The 17,064-nt window shown below is 57.3% G+C and overlaps 1 protein-coding gene across 4 annotated transcripts in view; it reads right to left on the bottom strand.

Annotated features, from left to right (window-relative positions):
- Nucleotides 1-17,064, bottom strand: part of USP20 (ubiquitin specific peptidase 20) — a 50,216-nt gene that overhangs the window by 6,118 nt on the left and 27,034 nt on the right. For all 4 annotated transcript variants that reach the window (XM_040482624.1, XM_040482623.1, XM_040482626.1 and 1 more), the window contains 13 exons: nucleotides 16,374-16,470; nucleotides 15,830-15,899; nucleotides 13,897-14,010; nucleotides 12,802-12,880; nucleotides 9,942-10,389; nucleotides 9,462-9,602; nucleotides 9,033-9,148; nucleotides 8,613-8,779; nucleotides 7,905-7,999; nucleotides 1,661-1,694; nucleotides 1,423-1,468; nucleotides 465-645; nucleotides 249-375 (listed from right to left, as the gene is read on the bottom strand). In XM_040482624.1, the coding sequence (XP_040338558.1) occupies nucleotides 249-375; nucleotides 465-645; nucleotides 1,423-1,468; nucleotides 1,661-1,694; nucleotides 7,905-7,999; nucleotides 8,613-8,779; nucleotides 9,033-9,148; nucleotides 9,462-9,602; nucleotides 9,942-10,389; nucleotides 12,802-12,880; nucleotides 13,897-14,010; nucleotides 15,830-15,899; nucleotides 16,374-16,470 (1,715 nt within the window). The remainder of the gene's footprint in view (nucleotides 1-248; nucleotides 376-464; nucleotides 646-1,422; nucleotides 1,469-1,660; nucleotides 1,695-7,904; nucleotides 8,000-8,612; nucleotides 8,780-9,032; nucleotides 9,149-9,461; nucleotides 9,603-9,941; nucleotides 10,390-12,801; nucleotides 12,881-13,896; nucleotides 14,011-15,829; nucleotides 15,900-16,373; nucleotides 16,471-17,064) is intronic.

The raw sequence follows: 17,064 nt of genomic DNA, 5'->3' as shown, positions 1-17,064 counted from the left end.
CCCCCCCCCCCCCCCCCCCCCCCCCCCCCCCGGGGACCGCCGCGGAAGGCCCAGGCTCGACTCCTTGGGCCTCCCACTTTCGCGCGGTGGCCACAGGGCTCCTTCCTGCAGACTGAAGCCCTCGCCGCCCGAGTCCGGGGCCCTTCCAGGCCCCGCCCACCCCGACGGAAGCCCCAGGGGCCGGGGGCGGGACGCCCGGGCCCGCAGGTCACCGGCCCTGCCCCGACGGCCCGGCCCCGGGCCCCCACCTGTAGAAGAGGACGTAGGCCTCGGCGTCCCGCACCACCGTCTCGTGGACCTCAGTGACATGCTGGTCATCGAACTCGTACCACTGCCCGTCGATGACGTTCTGGCAGTAGGCGATGTAGTGGCCACCTGCGGCGGGAGGGGCGGGCGGGTCACAGGTGGCCTAGGGGGCGGGGGCGGGGACGGGGAGGGGGAGGGGTAGGGGCGGCCGGACTCACTGCCCGCCGTGCCGTGGTGGCAGACGACAGAGAGGAGGTCGTAGGTGGAGATCCGCGACACGCACTCCTTGGCCAGGAACGGACGCAAGTCAAGCCCCTCGAGGGGGAAGGAGACGCGGCTGCTGATTTTGAACGAATACATGACCTCGTGCCGAAAGCGCTTCAGGTGGATGCACAGGACCTGCGGGGGCCGGGGGCAGGTGTCGGTCCCTCCAGACGGGGCTGGCCGGGGCCCCGCGAACCCTGGCAACCAGGCGGGGTCTCGAGGCGAGGCTCCGGGACACCCGCCGGCCCGCCGTTCAGTCCGCTCGGGTCTTGCCGTTCAGGTGAAAACAAGGAACCTAGCGGCTGGAGCCTTCCGGAGGCCCAGGCGGGGTGGATGGGTCACACCCACTGAGCCGCCCAAACAAGGGAAGAGCCCCGCGTGGGAGCCGAGCCGGCTCGCCGCAAGGCACGGGCAGAGGCACGGGTGACGGCAGGGCCACGCCGACGGCACCGGCCGCCGAGACGGGCGTCCCAAACCTGCTCGGCATGGCCCGAGCTCCCGCCTCTCGGGCAACGCTCCTCTCTGCTCCGGGTTTCAGTGAGCCTGTTCCTGCCTCGGAGCTTTGCCCACCGGCTCCTTCCCCCCTCTCCCCCACGAGGCCCACACAGCCCCCGCGCTCAGGGCCCACTCAGACCGACTCCCCCAGAGAGGCCTCCCTGCACACCCACCTTCCCCGGGGTGGCACCCTCCGCCCCACGCCCGCCCCAGTTCCACTGGGACCGGCACAGTGCGGGAGGAGCTGAGGGAGGGCCCACGTCGCTGTCCAGACCCCTCCCAGCAGGCCTCTCAGCCAAAGCAGTGGACTCCCCCCTGAAGTGGTCAACTCTCCCCAGCCCCGGGCTTCTCGGGGGAGGAAGGATGCTCAGTGACAGGCCGTGGCGGGGGCGGGGCGGGGGGGGCAGCTCCACTCACCTCGGGCAGCCGCAGGACCTTACAGTATTTCACCCCGTTCCGCAACCTGGCAGGGACAACGGGCGAGAAGCGGTGAGTGTCCGGGTGTGGGGGGAGAGCGGCACCCTCCCAACAGGGGCACGTCTGTGAGGTCAGGGTCAAACTCCCCGGGCGAGCAGGGGAAGTGCGCGGGACACAGACGGACGGAGGGGTCGGAATGGGAAGCTGGGGAGAGGCCCCGGGACACACACACACTTACTTTTTACACCGTTCACAGCTGTACATGTTGTCGCCTAGAGCAGTAAATGCAGACAACGGTTAGCGGGGACAGGAAATGGCAGAAGTGGACATGATCATTTATGCTGACGACACACAACCCGATAGGCTGCCTGCAAGAGACTGACTTCAGTGTTAAGGGCACACAGGCTGGGAGAGAGGGATGGAAGGAGACATTATCAGATAACACGGACTTTCGGTCCAAATCTGTCAGGAGAGACGAAGAGGGTCACCATGTGGTGATAAAGGGGTAATTCAAAAAGAAGAGGTAACTATTGTAAACATACGCATCCAACCCCACAGGACCTAAATATGGGAAGCGAATATTAACACAACTAAAGGCAGAAAGAGTCAGCAATACGGTAACAGTTGGGACTTTAACACCCCGCTTTCAACGCTGGGCAGATCATCCAGGCAGAAAATTAATAAGGGAACCAGACCTGAAGGACTACAGACCAAGTGGACCTCACAGACACAGACAGAACGTTCTACCCAACGGCACCAGAATACACGTTCTCAAGTGTGCACGGCACATTCTCCAGGACAGATCCTTTGTTGGGCCACAGCAGACTTGGAACAAATCTGGGAAGACAGATATGGTATCCAGATCTTTTCCAAACACAGCGGTATGAAACGAGAAACCATTAACGGGAAGAAAACCAGAAAATTCACAAACATGTGGACATTAAACAACACACTCTTCAACAACTGACGGGTCAGAGAAAAACTCAAAAGGAACTCAGGAAACATCTCAAGACAAATGAAAATGAAAATATAACATACCCCCACATATGGGATGCAGGAAAAGCAGGTCTAAGAGGGAATTTCATAGCAATAAGTGGCAACATTAAGAAAGCAAACAGATCTCAGACAACCTTTTTCGATGAAAGAGAAAATGAAAAACTAAGGCCAAACTTGGCAGAAGGGAGGAAATGACAGAGATTAGAGCGTAAATAAACAGAGATGAGAAAAAAACAATAGAAAAAAAAAGATCAGTGAAACTAAGAGTCGGTTTTCAGAAAAGATAAAATTGAAAACGCTTTTAGCTAGATTAGCAAAAGCAGAGACAGAGAGGATGCAAGTAAATTACAAACGGAGGGGGGCTCTTACAACTGACACCACAGAAACACAAAGGATCATAAGAGGCACTGTGTCCAATTCGCTGTACCCCAAACTGGATAACCCAGAAGAAATGGACAAATTTCTAGAGATATACAACCAAGACTGAATCATGAAGAAAGAGAAAATCTGAACAGACCAGTAATAAGGAGATCAGAGCAGTGTTCTTTCCACCTTGCAATAGTAGTACAAAGTAAAAACTTCCCAACAAACAAAAGTCCAGGACCAGATGGTTTGCCGGTGAATTCTACCAAACATTTAAAAAAAAGAATTAACACCAATCCTTTTCAAACACTTCCAAAAAGCTGAGGAGGGAGCACTCTCAGACCCATTTTATGAGGCCAGCAGCACCCTGATACCAAAGTTAGATAAGGACACTAAAGGAAAAGAAAGCGATGGGCCAATATCCCTGATGAATGTTGACGGGAAAATCGTCAAAAAAAATTCTAGCAAACCGAATTCAGCATCATATTAAAAGGCTCACACACCATGATCAAAGGGAATTTAACCCTGGGAGGCAAGTACGGTTTATCACACACAAATCAATACACAGGATACTCTACGTTCATAGGATAAAGGGTAAAATCGTATGATCCTCTCAACCCAGAGAGGAAAAGCATTTGATGAATTTCAACACCCTTTCACGATAAAAGGTCTCAGTAGGTTAGGTGTAGAGGGAACACGCCTCAACATACCGGAGGCCACCTAAGACAGGCCCACGGCCAATGTCATCCTCAATGGTGAAAAGCTAGCAGCTTTTCCTTCAAAATCAGGACCAAAACAAAGGCGCTCACTCTCACCAGGCCTATTCTAGTTAGTACTAGAAGTCCTAGCCAGAGCAATTAGGCAAGAAAAAGAAATAAAAGACATCCAAGAAGGAGAAGAGGAGGTAAGGAGCTCAGGCTGTCTGTATGCGGATGACGTGATCCTACACACAGGAACCCTAAAGACTCCCCCCAAAAAACTGTTAGCGCTGACAGACGAATTCAGTAAAGATGCAGAGCACAAAGTCAACACGTAAAAACCAGCGGCATTCCTGTGCACTGGCAGTGAAATATCTGAATGAGAAACCAAGAAAACAAACCCATTTACAATCGGGTTGAGGATGATAAGACACACAGGAATACGTTTAACCAAGGAGGTGAAAGATCTGTACGCAGAAACCACATGTCATCGATGAGAGACACGGACAAAGATGGCCGTGAGACCGTGGAAATTACAGCTGTTGGTCTCTGCCCCAGGTTCCTGGCTCACACTCCCTAAGGTCCTTCTACTTTCCTAAGTGGTAAGAGCACTAGAAGCATCATCTGTTCTGCTATTTGGTCTTTGACCCCTTGACCCCACTTCCTGGCAGGCTTCTAAAGGTCCCTTGGAATTTCCTAGGTGATGGCGGTGACTTTTGTCCTAATAAGGTGACTCTGGATGGCTCTGGGATTGGGGCTGATCACCAGAAAGACGGAGCCATGATTAGAAGTTGGGAATTTTCAGGGGCGCCTGGGCGGCTCAGTCGGTTGAGCGTCCGACTTCGGCTCGGGTCACGATCTCACGGTCTGTGGATTCAAGCCCTGCGCTGGGCTCTGTGCTGACAGCTGGGAGCCTGGAGCCTGCTTCCCATTCTGTGTCTCCCTCTCTCTTTGCCCCTCCTCCCCTTTTTGCTCCTCCCCTCTCTCTTTGCCCCTCCCATTTTGCCCCTCCCCTCTCGTTGCCCCTCCCCTCCAGATGCTCTGTCTCTCAAAAATAAATAAACGTTAAAAAATTAAAAAAAAAAAAAGTTTGGAATTTTCAGCCCCACCTGTGTCCTACAGAGAGAGGGGCTGGAAATGGAGTTTATAACTGATCATGCCTACGTGAGGAAGCCTCCATAAAAATCCCGATGGCATGGCGTTTGGCCACCTTCCAAGTTGGCGGACGTGTGGAGACGAGGGAAAGTAGCGAGCTCAGAGGTCAAGAAAGTTCTGCCCCTTCCCACATACCCTGCCCTGTGCAGCTCTGCCGTCTGGCTGTTCCTGAGTTAAATATGTTTTTTTAACATTTATTTATTTTTGAGAGAGAGAGAGAGAGAGACAGAGTGTGAGTGGGGGAGGGGCAGAGAGAGAGAGGGAGACACAGAATCTGAAACAGGCTCCAGGCTCCGAGCTGTCAGCACAGAGCGCGACGCGGGGCTCGAACTCTGAACTGTGAGATCGTGACCTGAGCCGAAGTCGGACGCTTAGCTGACTGAGCCACCAGGGTACCCCTGAGCTACATCCTTTCACGATAAACCAGTAATCCAGCAGGTAATGGCTCTAGCAAATTAATCAAGCCCAAGGAGAAAGGGTTGGAACCTTCGAGCTACAGCCAGTCAGAAACACAAGTGACAACCAGGACCCGTGACTGGCTTCTGAAGTTGGGGAGGGGAAGTCTCGTAGGACTGAACCCTTAACCTGTGGGATGTGATGCTGTCTCCAGTGTCAGAACCGAGGCGAATTCTCAAAACCCAGCTGGTGTCACACAACTGCTTGCTAGGGGAACAGCATCGGGAAGGTAGTAAGAGTGACAGGAGACTGAGTTGTTCCCACACGGTGACCCAATACATGAGAATACATAAACAAATTCACGGATCAGAATACTAGATATTGTCAAAATGTCCACCCTACCCAAAGCCATCTATAGATTCGATGCAATCCCTGTCACAATCCCAGTGACCTTTTTCACAGAAATAGAAACAAAAAAAATCCTAAAATTCACATAGAATTATAAAAGAAATCCCAAACGGCCAAAACAATCTTGCGCAAGAATGGTGGAGGCGTCCCGAGTCCCGATTTCAAACTACACTACGAAGCTACGGTGGTCACAACAGTATGGCACTGGCATAAAAACACACACAGGCCCGTGAACAGAATTGAGGACCCAGAAATAAACCCATGCATATACGGGCAACTGCTGTCTGAGAAGGGAGCCAAGAATACTTGACGGGGGAAAGACAGTCATTTCAGTAAATGGTGCTGAGGAAACTGGATATTCACCCCTGTGACAGAAGAATGAAACTGGACCCGTATCTCATACCGCTCACAGAAATTATCCTAAAATGGATTAAAGACTGAAATACAAGATCTGAAGGGACGCCTGGGTGGCTCAGTCAGTTGAGCGTCCGACTTCGGCTCGGGTCACGATCTTGCGGTCCGTGAGTTCGAGCCCCGCGTCGGGCTCTGTGCTGACGGCTCGGAGCCTGGAGCCTGCTTCGGATTCTGTGTCTCCCTCTCTCTCTGCCCCTCCCCACTCATGCTCTGTCTCTCTGTCTCAAAAATAAATAAACATTAAAAAAAAAAAAAAAAAAAAGACCTGAAACCACAAAACTCGTAGAAGAAAACATAGGGGAAACGCTCCCGGACTCTGCCCTTGGCAATGACTTTTTGGATAGGACACCAAAAGCACAAGCCACAAAAGCAAAAATAAACAAGCGAGCCGATATCAAACTCAAAAGCTCTCGCAACATAAGAAACAATTTGCAAAGTAAAGAAGCAACCTACAGAACGGGAGAAAACATGTATCGGATAAGGGGTTAATATCCAAAGTACGTAAGGAATTCATACAAATAGGAGAAAACAAAACAAAACAAAATCAAAACCCAGATAATCTGTTTAAAAGCTGGCAGAGGACCTGAACAGACATTTCTCCAAAGACGACAAACAGGTGGCCAGGAGGTACACGAAAAGCTGCTCAACATCACTCATCCCCAGGGAAACGCGAATCGACCCCGCGATGAGGTGTCACCTCACACCTGTCAGAAGAGCTCTCCTCAAGAGGAGATTTTGCAAAATGAGATACAAAGTGTAGGCAAGGACGTGGGGAAGGGGGATCCTTCGCGCGCACCGCCAGTGGGAACAGAAATTGGCGCGGCCATCGCGGAAAACAGTGTGGAGGTTCCTCAAAAAGTTAAATAGGACTACCCTATGATCCAGCAATCCCACGTCTGGGTATTTATCCAAAGGAAATGACATTGGTCTAGAAGGGACAGGTACGCATCCAGGTTCACTGCAGCATTGTTCACGACAGCCAAACAGCAGAAGTGAAGCCCACGTGTCCACCGCGAGAGGAACAGGGAAATAAGACGTCGTCTATCAAGAGTACTATTCAGCTCCAGAAAGGTCGGGGGGGTTCTGCCACCTGCCACGACACGGATGAGGAGCCCGTCACAGGAAGACAAATACCATATGATCTGACTTAGATGAGGTCCCCAGAGACATCAAGTGATGGAGACAGAAGGTAGAATGATCAGCGCCAGGGCTGTGGGACGGGAGGAGAGAGAGTTGCCGTTTAAGGGGTAGAGTTTCCGCCTTGCAGGATGAGAAGGTTCTAGAGATTGACTGCATGATAATATGAATACAGGGAACGCTACTGAACAGTACATTTAAAAATGGTTAAGATGGGCAGGGGGCGCCTGGATCGGTGAAGAGACTGACTTGGGCTCATGTCATGTTCTCGCGGCTTGTGGGTTCGAGCCCCGTGGCGGGCTCTGTGCCGACAGCTCAGAGCCTGCAGCCTGCTTCGGATTCTGTGTCTCTGTCTCTCTGTCCCTCCCCAGCTCATGCGCTCTCTCTCTCTCTCTCTCTCTCTCTCTCTCTCTCTCTCAAAAATAAATAAATGAACTTAAAAATTTTTAATACAATTAAAAAAAATGGTTAAGATGGTAAATTTCATGTTTACTTTATTTCACCACACCCACGCCTGGGGGGGGGGGGGGGTGTGTTTGTTTGTTTGTTTTTAAGAAAAAGAGCTTTCCCAAAGGTAAGATGCCAAGCACTCAACAGAAAAATGGGAAAAGTCAGGAAGAGCACATTTTAAAATATGAAATACCAACAGTCAATATGCTTATGGAAACTGTCCAAGCTCATCGATAACCGAGGAAACACAAAACTAAAAGCACAATATCATTTTTGTGCACCAAACTGTTAAACAAAAGAAAACCAGGTGAAGCCCTAAGGGCCACCAGGTGGTAGGGCTGGGGGGGCCCCCCGCCGCCCGGGCCGCCCCGTGGGGGGGGGGGGGGGGCCGGGGAGGGGGGCGATAACTGACAGTGAGTTCCAGAAACCAGCCGTATGCTGACCCAGCCAGCCCGGTCCACTCACCCTTCAGCTCATCAGCAGCGAAGAAGGCAGCAAGGCAGTCTTCCAGGGTGACGACCGGCCCCCAAAACCAGCTGGGGGTACAGGATACCACAAACCTACGGAGACAGAAAAGGGGTGGCGGGGGTGCAACCAGGGCCTGGGCAAGACTGGGACCTGGCGGCTTTGGGCCCCGGGAGGCACCTTGGCCCAGTGGGTGGAACGGGTAGAGGTCCCAACGCTTGGGAGCACCAGCCGGCAACCCAGGGTCCTTGGGAGAATGACATCACTTCTCCCTGAGCTTTGTCTTTTCACGTGTGAAGGGGCCCTGATCCCACTGGCCTGTCCTCTGGGAAGAGACGGGCTCCTGACATCAGGCGGGTATAAAGCGGGCTTTGCAGCACACAGCAGGGGCTCCGGAAAGCTGCCCACCGCCCTCCCTGCAGGGTCAGGCCCGCTCTCCAGCTGCCGCCCTCCTTTCTAGCTGTCACCGGGTGACTCCCCTGTCATTACCCGCCTTCAGATCCATGGGCCCACCCAACCCAGGCCATTCCCTCGTGGCTGAGGAAGCCCCCGCCCCACTCAGCCAACACCTGCACGTCCTCCAGCTTCAAGGGCCCTTCGGGACTCTGCCCTTGGCCCTGTAACTGGCCGAACTTTGCCGTTTACGGCCTGCCACCGTCCAGGGCCAGGGCAGTGTCGTGTCTCCAGCAGGCGGGAAGGCTGGGGTACCTCCGGATATACTCCACGATGAAGGCGAGCCAGCCCTGGGCGGCGTAGCCGTCCCCGCAGGCGCCCGGCTTGGCTGGCACGTTCTGGTAGATGTGCAGCTTGGCCAGGTCCTCCTTGCCAGGAATGGGCAGCGACAGGTCCTGGAACGTCTCTACCGTGGTGGACACCTGTGGGGTCGAAGGTCAGCTTGGGTCTCCACCTTCTAGGGTCCCGTCCTGCCCAGAACAAGCAGAATCTGTACCCCGAACCCCAGTCACCACCAGATGGCAGGTATAGGGCGGAGGGTCTGCCCCCTAGTCTGGCGACCGGGGCCCTCCCCTACAGAAAGGCAGGGGGCACCAGGCGGAGCCCCCAACCTGGGGGAGGGGCACCGGGGCACTGAAGGCCGGCGCGTCACTCGTCCCACCCCAGGGCACTCACACGGTCACAGGTGAGACACTGCACGAGGCTGAGGATGGAGCCGTCGAAGATGTCGGAGATGACGCTGCGGTAGTGCTGCTCCCTCCGCTTCCGGCTGCCGGCACTCGGTACCTGGGCTGGGGGCACAGCACGGGACTAGGCCCAGCCCCTCCGGCCTGTCTGGGGCAAGGGGCGGTGCTGGGGCTGGCTTGGCCGGGACCTGGGGGGGGGGGGTCCTACGTGCGTCACGTGCTGGGGCTCACGGTTCACCTCCCAGCGCCTCGGTCACGGTCAGTGAGACGGGGCGCCCCCGCTCGCACCCGGTGGCATTAGGAGGGCCCGGAGACGCTGCTGCTCCCGGGGGCAGCCACGGCACGACCCGCGCTCCCGGCCCCGAGCTGCGCGCGCGGCCGCCCTGCCGACCCACCCTCCCCACCCGACCCCACCAACCTTTCTTGAGCACGTACGACGGCCCCATCCTCACGGGGCTCGCCCGAGGGGGGCTGCTGGCCAGCTTGGCGTGGCCCTCGTGGCGGCGCACGGGGCTGCAGGGGCGGGAGGCGCTGCGCATGTGGGCCTCGTTGTCCGGCTCTGGGGGCAGAGAGGGGGCTGTGTTGGGCCCGAGGCAGCCACGCCGGCTGCGGGGCGGGGTCAGGAAGAGGACCCGCCAGCACCTCCTAGGGACCGAGGCGGGAGCCAGCCACGCCTCCTCTGGCCCGTGCCCACCCCGGCCGCCACCAAACCCACAGAATGCCCGTCCTCGCTCCAGTCTCCAGCCGAGGCGCGGGGCCGGCTGAGCGGGTCCGCACCTGCCACGTGGCCGACCCCTGACCCGAGGCTCTGGTGGTGGGACCCCAGGGGGTGGGAGAGGCCAGCGGGCCGGAGGTGCCGGGCAGAGCGGGCCGGGGGCCCCGAGCGGCTGTCTGGCACCTGGGGTCCGGCAGGGGCTGGGGGACCGCGGCGACGGCGGCCGGGCCTCTGCGGGCTGGTCGTCGAGGGCGGCCATGGCCGTGTCCACGTCGGCGTCCTCGTCCACTTGCTCCGAGCTGCTGCGCTGCTGGCCCCAGGAGAACTTGCGGTCCTTCATGCGCTCCTTCTCGGAGATGGCGCGGCCCGCCTCGTCGGGGGTCAGCAGCTCCGCCTCGGCCTGCGAGCCGCCCCCGCCACGGCCCTGCCCGTCGCCCTCACCCCGGTCGCTGCTCGAGTCACAGGACAGGAACTCGTCCTCGGACGGGCTCCGGTCGCCCTCGCGCTTCTCGTCCGTGTCGCTCGAGTCTGAGTCCCGGGCCTCGGCCAGTGCCGCCGCGGCCGCCACCACGGGCTCCTTGAGCTCCTCGTGCAGCTGGTCCATCAGGCAGCGCAGGAACTCCTGGGTGTCCTGGAAGCAGCGGCCGCGTCAACGGGGCCGTCCCCCCCCGGGGCGGAGGCACCCCCGCCGCCCCTGCGGCCGAGGACACCAGCAGGCCCCTCTCGTGGGTCCCGGCGGTACCCCGTGCAGACGCGTCGAGCAGCCCTCACGGGGGGCCTCCGTGGCGGTTCCGTCCCAACCCCCGCTCTACCAGGAGCGCCAGGGCCAGAGAGGCCGAGCCACCCCTCCCCAGTCACACAGCTGTCAAGTGGCAGAGCTGAGGTCCCCACTGGGGCCGTGGGACTCCCCAGCTCGTGCCCATAAGCACCTGTAGCCCGGCCTCTACCTCAGTGTGGGACGGTGAAGGAGCCACGTTTGGCCCCGAAAGTCACCTTGCTGCCTGCAGGCGGGGCCCCTGGGGCGGGCAGGGAGACTGAGGAAGGATGAAGGTGACACAGAAGACGCGTGTGCACGTGACGACCCAGCCGACTTGGGTGGGGGTGATGACGGCCAGCAGGCCCGGCCGCCCGCATCCTCTACCCTTCCTCTGGTTTCCCCCTGCCCTCCCAGCCTTTCTGCCAGCTCCCATGCCCACGCCTCGCCTCGCCAGTGTGGCCGTGGCCCCGGAGGCAGGATCGCACCTTCCCAGAGACGATATGTCTAAGCTGTCTCTCCGGGCCTCTTGGGCCTCAAATCACAGCAGCGGCACTTTTATCCTGCCCTCTGACTAGATCGCCAAACCGACCAGGAAGCCTGGGCAGCGAGGCTTCCAGCACCCGCCCACCGAGCCCCGCCGAGAGTGGCGCACGCACAGAAGGTGCCAGAACGTGGTGGCGGAGGCTGGGCTCCAACGGCCGGGGGCACGTGGTGCCACGCTGCCCCTCGCAGTGCCTGGTGTCAGAAGCAGTGCCCCCGGCCCAACTCCTGACCAACACGATGCTGGATCACTCGGCGGCCAAAACCAGCCAAGCCCCCTCAGCCTCACGTCACAGATGCGGAGACAGGGCCTCATTCCAGGAGAGGGAAGGGAGGACTCTGGAAGGGTTTCCTCGGGCAAAGTGTCAAACTGGAAGACCAAAGAAAGCAACCACTAGCTTATCTCGCATTAGGGAGTGGAGAGGATTCATGGGTCCCGTTATCAGGGGCGCGGAAAGGTTCTTTTAAGAAACGGGCCTCTGACACGCCATCTCCTTTCCTTTCTGGCTTCTCCTTGTAACAAAAGTACTGTGCTTGGGTTGCTAAACTCTCAAGCCATGTGTGGAAGCAGGACAGCATCCTCTGGCTGTTAGCAGAGGCCCACGCCTGCATCTATGTTTCGGACTGAGAAATGATCCGTGTGCCATGTCTAAGAAGCAGAGGAAGGGGTGTTTCTGGGGTGTGCTGGCAGCAGCCGGGCAGCCCTTCTCTTCACAGAGCGCCTGAGGAATGAATGGCTCAGCTCGGCCTCAGTCCCACCCTGCCCCTAGGTGCTGTGTGACCTGAGCCTCAGCTCCTCACCTAGAGCCCGGGGGTGATGACAGGGCTCACTCAGGAGAGCTCTGTCAGGAAAAACAGGGCTGTACTTGCGTGGCAGGGAGTGACAACTCAATAAATGGTAGATGGTGAGCTGTGATCGTGGAGGATGTTATCGCTTTCCAAAAAGGGTGGTATTCAGGCAGCGCTGGGCTTCTCGGTCAGGAGCCTGGCGATCCTCCAACAGAGGGTGTGAGGAGAGGAAGCCCAGCAGCCCTCAGCCAGGGAAGGGATGGCAGGCAGGGCGGTGGGGGCCGAGGGAGAGGGCGGAAGGCATTCCCCGCCCGACCGCGGCTCTGTTCCGGGGCCCCGCATTCAGGCCGCAGGAATGGTGACCCAGACAGGGCCAGCTCCCCCCGCAAGCCCAGCAGTGAAACCCCGGGCCGCCGGGCAGTCTGGGGCAGGGACCCAGACATGTGAACGATCAGCTCGGCTTGGGGCTGGGGCATACAGGTGGCTGCATTCAACTGCATCTTGGTCCCCCGAGGTCACGCCACGGGAAGGATCACTGATTTCCAAAGGGTTCTCTAGACATACAAAAACTTGTAACGAAATGCTTAGTAGAAGTGAAATGCCGCCTGTGATCTGAAGAATGAAAAAGCACGTTCTGAACGCAGGGCTGAAGCGCCCGGAGTCTGCAGTCAGCCTGCCTGAGGTCAAATCTCCCCTCCGCCACGCACCAGCTGTGTGACCCGAGCCAGTGACTCGCCCAGCTGAGACCCGGCCTCCAGCCTCCTGACCTGCCGAGTGGGGAGAATATCCGCAGGCCCTGGAGGGCTCCAGTGTCCTCACACACACCAAGGGCTCAGGCAGCGAGAGGACCCGCCCCGTAACGCCGAGCCGCTGCTGGTGTTTTCCGTGCCGGTCTGGGCTTCAGAGCCAGGCCTGGTAACGGCCCTGGGTGTCCCCGGCGCAGCTCGGATGGCCTACCTGCTGGGCATAGCCTCGGAACATCGGGTTGACCAACTTGATCCCGTGAGACAGGCTGGTGGGAACCACGTAGCTTGGGCTGTGGGAAGACCAGACCCATTAGCGCAGGTGGCCCGGCCCGTTCGGGGCTACGCGGTCCCTCGAGGGTCGGTAGGGCAGGCAGCTGGGGGGTCTGGATGGGACTCAGTGAGGTGTCTGCTGTAACTCTGGGAACGGCTGACTTGGCCAGGAGTCCCTGCGGGCTCGCACCTCCCCACAGTCAGGGAAGAAAATGTCAAGTCATGGCTCAGCCGGGCAAAGAACTCCTGACTGGGACGGCATCATTTCCCGTTAGCCCAGAACAAGCCGACCTGAAAACTGGTTTCTTTCCTGAAATACTTCCTGTGGTTTTTCTCATTTCAAAAGCAATCCATGTCCGTTTTTGAAAAACCCAGAATTTTAGAGAAGCCCAACAAGGAGACATCACCACCAATAATAGCACCACCCAGAGATAACTGCCGTTGAGATTTCTAGATTTATTCCATGGAAATAGATACACCCAGGAAACAAACTTGGCTCCTGGCAGAACCGGAATTATACTGCATCGCGCTGTTTTAGAATCTGCTCTTACACTTCGTATATTTCTACGCGCTCCTTTTAAATCATTCCCAAGTTTCCCAGAGAAACGGGTCTAATCCAAACTGCCGGTCTTTAAATTTGTTTCGCGCTGCGCTGAACCCCTGCCCTGTCGGCACCAGCCACCACTTATGAGACTCTCTCCCACGTGGACGGGGTGGCTGGGGCTTCGGAGGAGTCATGGTGAGCGTCTCGGCCTCAGCACACACGTCTCAGAAGTGGTCGCTGGCTCAGGGCAATGCCAGGTTCGAACGCCAGCGCCACCCTTCACAAGCTGAGTGACCTTGAGCAGGACACGGAAATCTCTCTGAACCTCAGGTTCCCCAGTTTATAAAACAGCACTGCCATGAGAATCACACGGGTGAGGCGTGGCAGGTGCACAGCAAACAGCCGAAGGCAGAGGTGGTACCCAGTCGAAGGGCTGAGAGGAAAGTCCCCAGCCCCATGCACCTGCCCAGGGTCAGGGGCTCAGTCACTCACCGTTTCCTGTGCCAGACCTCAGAGACCAGCTTCTGGTAACTTTTGCACAGGGCTGGCTTCTTGTCTGTGCGCACCAGGCCTCCACATTCCAAGAAGAACTGGGTGAGCGGAGGGCTAGGGGCAGGGGAGGGAGCCGGGTCAGAAAAGGAGGGGCGCGTGGCATCGGTTAGAAAGAGCTGGGTAGAGAAGCAAAAGCTCACGCGGGGGGCATCCTGTAGCCCCCGGAGCCAGAAATGCCTGCGGATGACTAGAAGGATCCCACCTGTCGTGACTGAATCGTGTCTCCCCAAATTTACGAGTTGAACGCTCCAGAATACGACTGCATTTGGATACGGGGCCCCGAAACAAGGCAATTAGGTTAAAATGAGGTCCTCAGCGCGGGCCTAAGTCCGATATGACTGGTGTCCTCATACAAGGAGGAGATTTGGACACAAACATGCCCAGAGGGAAGATGACACAGGAAGAAGGTGGCCATCTAAAAGGCAAGGAGAGAGGCCTCGGAAGCAGCCACCCCTGTCTGCACCGTGATCTCAGACTTCTGGCCCCCAGAACAGACAGAGAATACATCTCTGCTGTTTAAAGTGTTCTGCCAGGGGCGCCTGGGTGGCTCAGTCCGTGAAACATCAGGCTCTTGGTTTCGACTCAGGTCATGATCTCAGGGTTTGTGAGTTTGAGCCCCACGTCAGGCTCTGTGCTGACAGCTCGGAGCCTGCTTGGGATTCTCTCTCTCTCCCTGTCTGTCCCTCCCCTGTGTGAGCCCGCTCTCTCTCACAAAAATAAATAAAAAACAAATTAAAATAATAATAATAATAATAATAGTAATAATAATAAAATAAAGTCCCCTGACTGTCGTGCTTTGTTATGGACACCCCCGACGCAGAAACGGCCCCCTTCCCTCTCCCAGGGCTGCCGAGCTTCCCGCTTCAGGGCCCCTGGGGTCAGGGCGCGGCTGTCGCTGCACCAACAAGAGAGGACCCAGAACCTGTTGCTCCCACCAGCCCGTTCTGTGGAACCTTCCCGAACCTGAAGGCATCTTCCTTTTCCCTCATGTTTTAAAAACGTATCTCATTACTTAAGAAATACGTATTCATTGTAGAAAGACTGGATGAGCAAACACTAATAAAGGGCTTTAATCCTATCACGTGAAGACAGCTACCCCGAACATTTAGGTGCATAGTGTTCCAGACTTTCCTGCAGACACCCCCTCCCTCCTTCACACATATGCGCACTGAGTCCCCACCAGGTGGGACATCTGTGTACCGGGCGCAGGAAATGCCCTGGCCTCACGGACTTAACAGCCTACCCGAGGTAGAAATGACTAATTTTTTCCCCCAATGGGATTGCACCGCACAAAACTTATAACTTCCTTCCTCCCCCTTGCCATAGTCTGACCCCTTCCCACTCAGGAAAATACTGTCCTACACTTACTGCAAAGTTGGCCTTTATTTTGTTTTAAGTTTTTTATTTATTTTGAGAACGGGAGAGAGAGCATGAGCAAGGGAGGGGCAGAGAGAGAGAGAGAGAGAGAGAGAGAGAGAGAGAGAGAGAGAATCCCAAGCAGGCTCTGAGCTGTCAGCGCAGAGCCTGACACGGGGCTTGAACTCACGAACCGTGAGATCATGACCTGAGCCGAAACCAAGGGTTAGACGCTTAACCGACAGAGCCCCCTCAGATCATTCCCTACAAACGACAGAACACGAACATGGTACAGGCACCATGCGCCACGTCTCAGGTCGCCTTCCCGGGACTAACTGACGGAAGGGGGGCTGCTGGGTCAAAGGGCACATGTGCTCCAAGGGGGGGCTGATACACGTCTAAATACATGCATCTGTGGGCAACATACACAGCACAGCGTGGGGGCTGCTGCCGCTACTTCCGGGGCATCTGGGGACAGGTCCTGGCCTCCCGGCTCCCAGACGAGGTGACAACCTACCAGTTGGACAGGGCCTGCAAGGCGGCGTTCATGTAGCAGGAGTTGCCGAGGTTCTTCATACCCGTGAGGCCTAGGGAGCCAATGCACAGCGGGGAGGGAGGGTGAGGGTCCCACCGCTCACGGATGAGCCGCCAGGACCCAACCACAGGAGGACGTGGGTGGCTGGTGTCCCGCCCCAGAAGGCTGCCAGGTTAGGTTACTGCGCCTCCTGCTCACGGTAGCTGTGGGCGCCCGAGCATTTCAGACGGACCGCTCTGCCCTCCACCCAGCCCGGCCCACTGTCCGCGTCGCACAGGCAAGGAGGCCGGGCGTGGGGGGGCCGGCCTGCCCGGGGTCACATGCCGAGACCGGGGATGAGGACCGGCAGGCCACGAGGACTCGGCTGGACGGCCAGCACCCCAAGGGAAGAAGCCACCACACTCTATGGCCCGTCGGTCACGCCGCCCTTGCCCGCCCACACGGCCCAATGCGCCACAGAACTCCCCAGCCTGCGTGGAGGCCCCCGGCCCGGCCTGACAGCTCCCCCAGCTCTGGGGTCGGCTACCTCGAGGTTTCAGGTCATCATCCTCTGACTCGGACTCTCCTTCGTCGGCCACGGCAATAGGGACAGCTTTCAGAGGGTGCGAGGGCAGCGGAGGGTCCTGCGGGAGAGACCGAGTGAGGAAACTGGGGAGGCGAGGAAGACGGGGTGGGGGGCAGAGGCCCACAGGCTCCCCAGGGGGAAAGGAAGCCCAGTCGCCCAGCCCCCGCCCCCAGCCCACACCGCATTGGCCCATCTGAGCCGAGGATACCCCGGAAAGAGATGGCTCTGGCATCTTGTATTTTACTGACGCTGATAAAAACGTAGTTATAATAAACTTGCAAAAAAATAGAAACAGCGAATCACAACCTACAATCCAGACGACCACTGTCAAGTCTGTACGCGGTTGCGTAAGTTTTTCACCGTTCATATACACACGCCCCAAAACAAGATACCGTATGCACACTGTTGTATAGCCTTTTTTGTGAATAACCATAAACAGCTGCCACGCTTGCAAACGTGTTCCGTAAACATTTACTGAGCACCTACTACGTGACGGTCGCTGTGTAAACGCGGAAGAGACACGCTCAGGCCTCCCCGAGCTCCGACTCCAGCCGGCCAACCCCGCGACCTGTGTACTGACCGGAGCCCGAGGCGACCCTCCGTGCGTGGGTCTGCCCGGCCTACCACCTTTAGGTGCCCCACGGTGCCCTGC

The sequence above is a fragment of the Herpailurus yagouaroundi genome, unplaced genomic scaffold (assembly GCF_014898765.1).
Source record: "Herpailurus yagouaroundi ecotype Mexico unplaced genomic scaffold, PumYag 160, whole genome shotgun sequence".
NCBI lineage: Eukaryota > Metazoa > Chordata > Mammalia > Carnivora > Felidae > Herpailurus > Herpailurus yagouaroundi.
Note: the sequence above shows the minus strand (reverse complement) of the source record. Positions and strands in the feature narration are given on the sequence as shown.